The following is a 12,623-nucleotide window of genomic DNA, read 5'->3' on the forward strand; positions in this document are numbered from 1 at the left end:
CAGTTTTTTGCATGTCGATGTCCAGTAGTTTTAGCACCATTTGTCGAAGAGACTATCTTTGCTCCATTGTATTGCCTTTGCTCCTTTGTCAAAGATCAGTTGACTACATTTATGGAGGTCTATTTCTGGGCTCTCTATTCTGTTTCACTGATCCATTTGTCTATCCCTTCAAGACTAATACACTGTCTTGATTACTGTACCTGTATAGTAATTCTTGAAGTCGAGTAGTTTTAGTCCTCTGACTCTTCTCCTTCAGTATTGCGTGGACTATGCTGGGTCTTTTGCCTCTCCACATAAACTTTAGAATCAGTTTGCTGTTATCCACAAAATATGCTGGGATTTTGACCGAGATTGCATTGGATCTAAAGATCAAGTTGGGAGAAACTGACATCTTGACCATATTTAGCCTTCCTATCCATGAAAATGGAATATCGCTCCATTCAACTTTACCTAAAAAAGATTTATGTCCTATTTTACCTGGCCTTTCTAGCTGTTTTTAAAAATAAATTCAATACTTTATTTTAAAATAATTGTAAATCACATTGATCTGTAAGACAATGAAAAGAAATCCTATGACCCTGTTTCCCCAAATGATAACATCTTGCAAAACTGTGTTACAATCACACAACCGGGATATTTACATTAATACAGTCAGAATACAGAACACTTCTATTACCCCAAAGATCCCTCAAGTTGCCTCTTATAGTCATACCTTCTTTCCAACCACCCCCAACTCTTCTTTAATACCAGGAAATTATTGATCTGTTCTCCATTTCTATAATTTTTGCCATTTTAATAATATTATATAAATGGGATCATATGGTATGTAACCTTTGGAGAATGGCTTTTTGTACCTCAGCATAATTCTTGGAGATTCGTCCAGGTCATGGCCTGTATCAGTGGTTCATTTCTTTTTACTGCTGTGTAGTAGTCCATGGTATGGATATACTATAGTTTGTTTAACTAGTCACCCACTAAAGGGCATCTGGGTTGTTTCCATTTTTGGGATATTATGAGTAAAGCTGCTAAAAACATTCAGGTTTTCATGGTAAAACAAGTCTTCATTTCTCTGGGATAAATGCCCAGGAGTACAACTGCTGGGTTGTATGGTAGTTGCATGTTTATTTTTTTAAGAAACTGCCTGTGGCTGTACTATTTTACATTCTCACCACCAGTGTATGAGTGATCCAGTTTCTCTGCATTCTTGCCAGCATTTCATGTTGTCACTTAAAAAAAAAAAAAAGGTATTCTGACAGGTATGTAATAAATAATGTCTGATTGTGGCTTTAATTTGCATTTCCCTAACAGCTAGTGATAATAAGCACATTTTTTTGGTTGTTTGTTTGTTTGTTTTGTGGTACGAGGGCCTCTCACTGCTGTGGCCTCTCCCGTTGCGGAGCACAGCCTCCGGACGCGCAGGCTCAGCGGCCATGGCTCACGGGCCCAGCCGCTCCGCAGCATGTTGGATCTTCCCAGACCGGGGCACGAACCCGTGTTCCCTGCGTCGGCAGGCGGACTCTCAACCACTGCACCACCAGGGAAGCCCAATAAGCACATTTTCATGTACTTATTTGACATCTGTGTATCCTCTTTGGTGAAATATCTGTTCAGGTCTTTTATTCATTTTCTAATTGGATTGGTTTTTTTTAATTGTTAATTTTTTAAAGTCCTTAATATAGATCCTAGTCCTTTATCAGATATGTGGTTTACAAATATTTTCTCCCATTGATCTAGGTGCCATTACCACCAATACCACAGTTGTGATTACTGTAGCTGTATAAGTCTTGATAATAGGTAGACTGATTCCCTCTACTCTATTTTTTTCCAGAATTGTTTTAGGTATTCTGTGGCTTTGTCTTTCCATATAAATTTTAGAATAATCTTGTTTAATCTACATAAAAAAACCTTGCTAGAATTTTGAGTGAAATAAACCTATAAATCAATTTGAGCCCAGCTTTCTTCCCCACTTGGTTCCCAGAATATTGGAATCAGAGGATCTTTGTCTGAGAAATCAGAGAAGCCCAAAATAAAATACCTAAAAACATCATCAGGCAATCAGATAGACCAGCCACATCTCCTTAAAATTAAGCTGGCAACTCTTTCCCTTAAACATCAACAACAACAAAACAAGACAAAACAAAACAAAATAAGGATCACCAGAAATCTTAGAAAGGTCTCTACATGAAAGATAGTGACAAAAACAAAACAGAAAACAGTAATTTGGAAAGAATTGAGACTATGCAGGGAAAAGAAAACTCCCCCCAACCCTGCCCCACAAAAGTCTTTTTATATGCTCAGAGATAAAAGAGAAGATGTTGCATCTGAGAATCAGGGACAGACTGCTTTTGTTAAAAAAAATAATTCAAGGAGCAAAAAACATATAAGAAGAAAATAGAGAAAGAGGAAAAAAGAGAGAGATAAAATACTTACAGAATTGGAAAATAAGTTTAGGCAAATCTCCCAGAAAGTAGGGCAAATGGGCAAAGAGAGGAAAACAGTAAGTCTGATATCTGAATAATATATACATAAACATCTTTTAAAAACTAATCAACAAAAATTAAAATTAAAAAAAAAATCTTCATCAAAAGTCTATATTCTCCACAAAATTACACATCCTTACCTATCCCACAGACCCATACTATAGTCAAGCAGGCTTTTTTATCAGTCTTGGGATTTATTAATTCATTCGTCTATTTATTTATGGAATAAAATATACTAAATTTCCTCTAAACATCAGTAGTAATGTTGGACACAGAATAAAGAGAAGAAAGACACCATCTATGCCACCTAAATTGTTTTTTCAATTGTGGAAATAGAAAAATAACAAAACAACACAATGAAATAAACACTCTGATAAAAGTATGTTCACAGGATCCTACAGAAACACAGAAGAACTGCACCTAACCTAGTAAATGGTAAAAAATGCCAACAAATGCTTTAAGGAAGAAATGGAAATTCAAAGGACTTTCCAAGTTCAGCTACGTGTTGTTAACAACCAACAGGAGAAAAAGGATGCTTGAGGCCGAAATAAGAGCATTGGCAAAAGATGTGAAGTGGCAGGTGAGCACACATTCACTTATTTACTCATTCAATTAATAATGTGTGGGTCCTAATCATATGTTAGCTATTAGACCTTAGAGTGGTGAAGTAAATGTCCCTTCCCTAAAAGGAGTATAATAAGAGGAAGCACAAAAGAGGAACATCAAATTTAGACCAAGATGTCAAGATAGGTTTCCTAAATGAGGATGACCTTGAAGAATAAGTGAGAATTAACCAGATACCACACTAAAAAAAGACACGAAAGTATACGTGATAAGATGCAGATGAAGACAATAGGTGCACAAAGAAGGGCCAGGTTTAAAATGAAGGAAAGAAGGGAAGGTAACAACTACACCATAGCAGCACTTTGAAACATCATTAGAAAATAAATCAGAGAAAAATTCAAGTGGCAAGGATCTTGAAAAGCACTCTTAAACACACAGGAAAATAAACAACAGATAAAAGTGACTAGAGTAAAAGTAGAAGACAAACAGAAATAACAAGTGTTCATGGAGAAGAGGACAGAATAAAGAGGCAAGAACCAACAGTAAATGATACAAGAGAAGAAAATTTTTCCTACAATAAACAAAGATTTAAATCTGTACAACAAAAGTGGCCACCATGTGCCAAGGAAAAATAAATGAAAAGAGACTGATAGCTAGATGCAACGTTGTAAAACTCCTAAGGGAAAAATACAGCCTTCTGTAGGCAGCCAGGCAGAACACATAGGTTATCTACCAAAGAAGACAAACAAATTAAGCCAGCTTGAGAGGTCTGTGAGCAACACTGTATATCAAACTTTATGGAAAAAGAACTTCTGAGTCTTGAGAGGGAAAATTTGTGTCTCGGGAATTTTATACCCAAATAAGCCATTCACTGTTTATGTGTAAAGTCAAGAGAAAGACATTTTCAGATATATTATATAAGGACTCATAAAGTATAAGACCCACAACTTTTTCCTGAAATTAAGAAGGCTATAAAGTCTTGCTGCTTGAAGTGTGGTCCATGGACAAGCAGCATTGACATTACCTGGGGATTCGTTAGAAATGAAAGATCTTGGATCCCACTCCAGACCTACTGAATCAAAGTTTATATTTCAACAAGATCCCTAGGTGATTCATATGTTCATTAAAATTCCAGAAGCACAGCTCAAAACATATCCCTGCAAACAAAGTGATGATTCGGAATTAAGAACTGAAAATACTGACAATGAACACTGAAATAATGTATGCACACAAACACAAGTTTCAACGATAGTCTGAAATATGATTATGAAAGAAAAGATATAAAGGGAATAAATGGTGCCAAGAAACTGAGTATAAGATCCCAGATTATAATAACAAAGAGTAGGAATGAAGAAGAAAAGCATAAAATACACATCAGCTTACAAACAGAAATCAAAAGAAACTAGCATTTTATTATTGGCATTGACAGTTATAAAGCAATTATTAAAGTATGGCTTTCAAACATCTTAAATTTAATCATCAGTAATATAAAAACAGGATATATATATATATATTTCCAAATTACCAGAGGTAAAATTTCAGCAAAAAAAAAAAAAACATAAAAGAAAAGAGAGAATGAAAGATTTTAAATAGTGATGGTAAGTCAAGCACATATATTGAGCTCTTTCCCCCTTATAAATGCCTAGTGAAATGACCAACAAAGTATATTAATAGGTCAACAACTCTCCATCATAGCTGGAAATTCATACAGGCTATACACAAGCCAGAAACTTCAACATGCATGTGAACAAGACTAAATTAAAGGATGGTATACAAATATACTATTCACTATACACAAAAGAGAAGGCTGCCTTTGAAGTAAGTGGAACGGATCCACAGGAGAACGCACCAATACTCACTAAATCAAATTGACAGATGATGCAGCCAGAACTCCTGGCAATCAATGCCGTGGGAGTGGCTAGTATAAGACAAAAACGTAGACGCATATAAGATCCAACTGGATAGGGGGCCCTGTGAAACACTCAGTGCCTGTATGGGCTGGGGTACTCTGGAAGGGATAAGGGAAATGTAGGTACTGCAGAGACTATCTCCAAATAAAGGAAAGCCACAAAAATTCATTAGCAGAAAGGCAATGTTCCTTCCCACAAATGCCTTCCACTGCAGCTTCTATTCATTCTCCATATTGATACAAAGCTGCAATAGATTTAAAGCAATGGTTCTTACCCAAACAGAAGAAAGGCATTTTTCCCATGGAGAGTGAGAACTCAATTAACAAAGGACTTGATAAAACCCTAATTCTAATCTAGATCCCTGATATTTGGAGAAAAACACACAAACACACACACACACACACACACACACACACATACACATACATGCACATAATTATACATATAAACACATTAGTAGATTTTTTAAATTTGTTCTTATTTCTTTAATAATGTTCCTATAGGATCATTTTTCTTCTACCTGGATAACTCCCTTTAGCAATTCTTTTAGCACAAGCCAGATAGTAAAGAATTATCTCAGTTTTTGTTTGTCTCAAAACATCTTTATTTCACCTTCACACTCGAAGGATATTTTTGCTAGTTAGAGGATTCCATTGTAATAGTTATTTTCTTTCAAGATGTTAGGTAATTTCATTATCTTCTAATGTGAAGTTAGCAGTCAATATCATCTTTTCTCCTTTGATGGTAATGTGTCTTTTCTCTCTGGCTTCTTTTAAGATTTTACCATAATGTGTTTATGCATATTTATTCTCTTTAGGGTGTGCAGAGTTTCTTGAATTTGTGGCTTGATATCTTTACAGCAATAACTTTTGGAAATTTGGGGAAATTCTTGGTTACTATCACTTCAAATAGTACTTCTACCCTATTCTCTATCTCTCTTTTCCTTTCAGGACTCCAATTATACATGGTTTAGACCTTTTCATCTTGTTCCATATATCCCTTATTCTATGTTCTGTGTTTTCCCCCCACCCTATAATTTAGCCTGGACATTTCCACAAACCTATACTCTCTTCTACTGTTTCTAATCTGCTATTATGGCCAACTATTTATTTCATAATTTTAGTTATCACTTGCTTCTATTCTCAAATTCCCATATGATTCAATTTTATGGATTCCAGTTCTCTGGTGAAATCCTGTAAATATTTATTACAGGGTTTTTGTTTTGTTTTGTTAACACACAGGTCCAATAACTCTAGTACCTGTTTCTATAATCTGTTTTTCCTCTTGCTCTTGTATCATGGTAAGATTGGCAATGTTTTATTGAATCATTGGCATGATCTATAAAAACTTGTATAATCTCTGGCTGGTGTCATCTTCCTCCAGGGTGTCTTTTTTAAAGCTTCTTGGAGAAGGTTGGAATAACAACAAATTTTATTACTCAAATTAGGGTTGAGCTAATTCAAGACTAGGTTTCAGTCTTTGTAATATCTAGTCTACTTAGGATTGGTTTTCCCTTTCTCCTAGGGTATAGTCCTTCATGGATACAAACTGATCACCTGAGATGTTTACCAGGGCTTTGAACTCAAATTTGAAACTGACTATGAAACTGCCAATAAATCTGCTTAATTTCTCAGCCTCTTAGCAGCTGCTTTCTGCTTGGCTTTTCTGCCTCTTACTGCTTAAAACTTGGTGAATACTAGGATGAAAAATGTGGCTCAGATAAAGTCATTTTTCTGCATATCTCTTACTTGCAGGGATCTTGCAGTCTCAAGTTCTAAGTCCATGATTATGTTTTACTCCTCAATTTCTGGTTCCCAACTACCCATCATTAGATTGTTAATATCTGTAATAGTTTTTATCACATCTAAAGTATGGTCCAAAGTGGAGTGAGACAAATAAGGGCAAAAAAGTAAATTTTTATAAAGCTACATGAATTCAATTTAAAGGCAGGTCTTTCAATCTAAGATTATGTCCTACTTTTTAATGTTAAAATGAAAAGATTCTGATCGTAATTCTTTCCTGAAAAGTCTGTGATGGTAGACCATAGGTGAGTTTTTGTTTGTTTGTTTTTATTTTTGTCTTTATTTGACCAAATAAAAAACTGACAGCCTATATTAGTTCCAAATATGCTTTTTTGGAACAATTTACTAGTATTTGAAATCCAAAAGTCTGAGAATCAGATTCTTTACCTTCTTCTTCAACGTTGGCCCTTTCTGCTTTCTCTCCTGTCTATTGTCTTTTAGGCATAAAAGCTGCTTTTCATTTCCTGCTCCAGCACCTTTACATATGCTGGCCTCACTATCTGGATTTTATGTCCCATAACCCTCCACCCTTCATATAATTGACTTCCTCTCAGCAGTTGGGTCTCAGCATAGACCCTCGGCACAAAGGACTTCCCTGGATAGGTGTTATCTACCCCCTTGACACAAATTTTAATTACACATAATTTGATTACATACTTGTTTACTGTTTGTCCCCCTAGATTATAAGAGCCATGAGGACAGGCTCTGTGTTAGTTTAACTCACAGTTGTTAAACTCCTTACCCACACCAAGGCATAAAAAGCATCTTGGAGCTGGAGACTTAGATAGTATAAGGATTTCTGAAGATTTCTTTGAGAAATCTATGCTATGATCCTACCCCCTCATCCTGCTCCAACAGAAAGAGAAGGGATGAGGGCTTCAATCTGCGAACCCCAATTGAGAGGAAGAAATTTTAGGGACACCAGCTGACACGTGCCTCTTGCAGTTGGTTGGTGTCTAACTCACACCTGAGAAATTTAAGGGCTGAGAGCTCAGCTGCAATGGCCTGTGTAAGCAGAGCAGGTGTTGCTGCATTGGCTCCTAGAACTGGAGAGTTTGTTTAGCAAAGTTCACAGGAGGGTTCCCAGTGAACCAGATGTGGGCCGCATGCAAGAGAGCCAGCATGGGGTTGTCTTAGGAACGAACATACCAAGACAGCCGCTGAAGGGGTGAGTAGACATAAACAGGAAGAAGCTGGGAGTATGCCTAGGTGTCCAAGATTAGGAAAGAGCAATGTTACCAAGTCAGAGGATTGCGAATACCACATCTCAAGCGAATTGCAGGCAAGGATCCCAAGGGACTGGGGGGAAGGAGGAGACACTGTCTCAGAAAAATCCATCAAAGTGCTCACGATAGATGAAGCTGGCTTTAAACACCTACTAAACCAGAGAACGTCAATACCTGGTCACTAAAATCAAGGCAGAACTCCCCTCCTCCTTCTCCTTTTCTGAGTAAGTACAGAGAAGGTAGAAGGGGCTGAGCAGTAGCCCTTCCTACCCCAGAGGCTTTCCAGTAGCAGCCGAACCCGGTTAGGAAACAGAAGACACAAATGCACACACACACTGAGATAGATCACTTGGTAAAGTCATATTCTAGGCAAAATCAAAGTAAGTTTTTAAATTAATAAAATAACAGACATGGAAGCATTTTGGTTGTATGACAACAAGATGAAAGTGGCCATTCATGGTCCTTAATATTGATATATTCCTCTAAATCCTTTTAACAGATACAAGTACATACCACCTTTTTTAAAATTTTGCCTTTATCTCTTTTGCCAGTGGATAAGTAGAATTTATGGAATTTTTGTTGTTTAAGTGATGCTTGATGCTGAATAAGGACCATTTATACCGGTGATTCAAACAGAACCTTGACTGAGCTCAAAATTTTGAGCTTAAGTAGTCTCATCCCTTCTATTACTCCTGATAATTACCTTGCCATTTATCACAGGATATGGATTTTTATATTTTGAGGGCAGGGCATGAGGGATGAATGTCAAGGAATCATAAAATGCTCTAATATGAGGGGTTTGGCTTTTATATTTAGTTGGTGACTGGGGAGGTACATACCATAAAGAAAAGACAAACACAAATAAACCCCACTCTTTTCCCACCTGAACCCTACCATTCTTTGCAAATTATTCAGATCCCTCAGATTTGGACTGAGATGCCAAAATCCCACCTTCCATGCCAGTCTCCATGCTGGAAACTTCTCCCTCAAATGACTGACCAGCGGTGGGTAAGAACTTGCTCCCTACCTAAGAAGACCCTCCCTGACCCTTGCCCACAGGAACAAAGGCCCCCTATTACAAACCTCACCAGAATAAATACATCCCGGTACAATGCAACATCCATACGGTATGACACACTTAGAGGGCCTTTATTTACTCACCAAGGTAACACAGAAGAAGCAGCTATACCACGTTGTCATTGCGAGACTAATCCCCGGACTCAATTCTGCAACCATTTACTTAGGGTTCCAAGCTCTGAGTCAGAACTTGCCCTAAGATAATGACACCAACACTAACTCCAGAAGCCTTCCCATGCTTTCCTGGAGTGGACTCAGAGACCTCCTTCTCAAAGGCCATGTCTACAGTCTCATATCTGCCCTGCTCTGTGCTGTCTCAAGGAAAAATGAGAATGTACGTGGTCACTCTTTAATATGCCATAAAACAGCGACCTTGATGGAATCCAGAGCATTTCTGCTCTATACCTTACACATTCAGGGAACGGCCATTCCCTCTTTCACTGGACAACATCCCCAAACTGAAGTTGGCTGCCATGATCTTGGAGTCTTCTTTTGTCCAGAACCAGCACATCCGGTTCCATCCACTTGGGGTTCTGTCTTACCTGAGAGCTCAGGTAAAAATCCTTGGCTGGGATTGACACTACCCCTTGAAGAATTACCTCAAATTGTCTCAAGAGCAATGATAACTGTGGGTTTCTTACAATGTACGTTTATTTTTTAAGAAGCTGATCTTACATTTTAACAAATGTTGCTTAACATAAACATTTCTAAGCTGGGAGCACAGACCTTGCATTACCTTCTTAATCAATGGGTTGCTCAGAGAAAGTGAACCGAAAGTGATTAAAATGGCAACAACTCAAGGGTGGAACACAGAAGACTTGACCTCTTACCCCAGGTCTCAACAACTTTGGGCCAGTGACTTATCATGCCGGCCTCCCCTCCCTTAAAGCCCAAAGTGTGGAGTGCCCCAGCTGCTGCAAGCTGGGAGTCTCATGTGGAGGGGTATGGCCACACGCGTGAAAATGCGGCCATTACTATTTAAATATGGTAACTTGGTGACTTACACCACCATCACGGTACCTTCCAAAGCCAAGAAGCCCAGTTGTCTTCCCAACCTCACCCATCCAAAGGTGCTGACACCCCACAGAGAAGAACAGGAAAAGCCACCACTTACCTGCCAGTCAAACATCTCCGCAGAGAATAGGACGCTCCTCCCCCACAAGTCCGGGAGCAGTCACTCCAGTCACCCCAAGCATCCCAGTTGCTATCTTTGTCTTCATCCGAACGAGTGTTTCTTGCGGTCTGTAAAGTGAAAAAATGCAATAAATTATCGACAAAATGCTAGAAATATCCCAAAAGCTTTCCCAGTTTTTCCAGAGTCTTACTCTAAGCTGTTCACAAAGACTAAAGTTGCCTAAAAATGCATTGTTTTGGAATGGCTACATTAAAACACACACACACACACACACACACACACACACGATAGTTTTATATGGAAACTCGTGACACATGAGTACCTTTCCATCTTATGAAGGTTTTATCCAGATGGCTTCCAAGCTCAGTTTTAAATTTGAAATTTTATCATTCCAAAATTTAAATAAATTGGCTAAATATAAATAATATTCATTACTATTATTTTGTTTTTATAACTTACATAGCAGGGTCCCAGCTTGTACCTAAGAAATTCTCTCATTGTCTGTCATATAGACTGGTGCTTACTCTAAAGAAACCATTTTGCAGGAGGATTTGTGGAACCTCCTGAGAGAGGCTTCACCCCAAGAAAACAAAGATAAAGCTTCAGGGTCCAAGAAAATAGAGAAGGTTCAATTATGAATGCTGTTTGTATTAATCTGTCTTCTGAACTTGCCACCATTGACTTATATCAAGATACTCTAAAGAAAAGAGAACAGGGGTAGTTAAAAAATTTTAAATATATAGATAGATTTAGATATGAAAAGAAATGATGTACAAAACATTACAAAGAGGCCTAAAGGAGACTCGAATAAATGGAGAAACACGTAGTCCTAAACAGCTGGAGTCAATACTGTAAAATTCTCTCCAAATTAATCTATAAATTTATGATAACTCCAATCAAAATCCCAAAGGGGATTTTTTTTTTAGACCCTAACAAAATGATTCTAAAGTTCATCTGGTGGAGTAAATGTCTACAAGAGCCAAGAAAAAACTGTACAAGAAGGAAAATTAGAGGGAAATTACCTCAATTCAAACAGTATAGAATTGGCATAGCAATAAGCATTCAGATCTATTAAGGTAAGACAGAGAAGAGTCCAGAAACAGACCCAAGTATAAGGACATCACAGAGAACCACAAGTCGGTGTGATGCATGGTTTCAAAGAAAATAATAGACAACTTCTTCACAAAAGACACCAAAATGAATTCAGATATATTCCAGAAATTAATATTTTGAATGCTGAACCCATAAAATACTAAAAAAGCTATAGATTAAAAGTCCTACAGGCTTGATGTAGCAAAGAGTGTCCTAGATGTGTCAACAAAGGGAGAAAACCCCAAAGCAAAAGACTGATAGGTTGAATTACATTAAAATAAAAACACACATAGCATTTTCTCTCTCTTCACCTATAGATAAAGGAGTAAGTATATGAACATCCACACGAAAATGCTGTAGTACAAGTATGTGGGCTGGAAGAAAACCCACCAAATTGCCTCTAAGGATGGAGGGAGCACGACTCGGCGTGCACCCTGTTGGCGAAGGACACAAGAGGAATGCCAACAGAATGTTTTATTCCCCTCCCAGCCAGCCCTCCCCCAAAAGATCTGAAGCAACTATGACAAAACGTTCAACTCGATGAAGCCAGGTGGTGCTATAATAGATGTTAGTTTTATCTGAGCTTTTATGGGTTTTGAAATTTCTTTTAAAACAAACTTTGAGGGGGCTTCCCTGGTGGCACAGTGGTTAAGAATCTGCCTGCCAGTGCAGGGGACACGGGTTCGAGCCCTGGTCCAGGAAGATCCCACATGCCGCGGAGCAACTAAGCCCGTGCGCCACACCTACTGAGCTTGCGCTCTAGAGCCTGAGAGCCACAACTACTGAGCCCGCGTGCCACAATTACTGAAGCCCAGGTGCCTAGAGCCCGTGCTCCACAACAAATAGAAGTTACCTCAATGAGAAGCCTGTGCACCGCAACAAAGAGTAGCCCGCTCACCGCAACTGGAGAAAGTCCGCGCACGGCAACAAAGACCCAACGCAGCCAAAAAAAAACTTTGAGGGTAAAAGGCAATCTTTAGAGAAGAATGTAAGCCTATATCATATTTAATACAGGTAAATGTGTACATGCCTAGGGAAATGAGTAAGAGGTTAAGTAAAATGTTAGCAGTGGCTACTTCCAGGTGCTAGGAAATTTAAAATTCTTTTGTTGTCTCTGAATTTTAAGTTTTTTTTTTTTAAGCCAACACTTTAATATTTTAATTGAAAACAAGCAAGGAAACAAACAAAACCACATCCTGTTGACATACAGAAAAGCTCAAGTCAGACAGGACTTAATAGGTGAGTTCTAAGTTGGAAACCAGGAGAGTTTATGAAGGAAACCCTGACATACTAATAAACCAAAGCATGGGACTCAACTAGATATTGCACAGATTTCC

The 12,623-nt window shown here is 38.1% G+C and overlaps 1 protein-coding gene across 1 annotated transcript in view; it reads right to left on the minus strand.

Annotated features, from left to right (window-relative positions):
• The window catches only part of ADAMTSL3 (ADAMTS like 3), a 373,694-nt gene that overhangs the window by 239,627 nt on the left and 121,444 nt on the right, over window positions 1-12,623 (minus strand). Inside the window, 1 exon segment of the mRNA XM_029237311.1 lies at window positions 10,174-10,301. Coding sequence (XP_029093144.1) covers window positions 10,174-10,301 — 128 coding nt within the window.

This window comes from Monodon monoceros, unplaced genomic scaffold (assembly GCF_005190385.1).
Source record: "Monodon monoceros isolate NGI ecotype Baffin Bay Population unplaced genomic scaffold, NGI_Narwhal_1 Super_Scaffold_21, whole genome shotgun sequence".
Classification (NCBI taxonomy): domain Eukaryota; kingdom Metazoa; phylum Chordata; class Mammalia; order Artiodactyla; family Monodontidae; genus Monodon; species Monodon monoceros.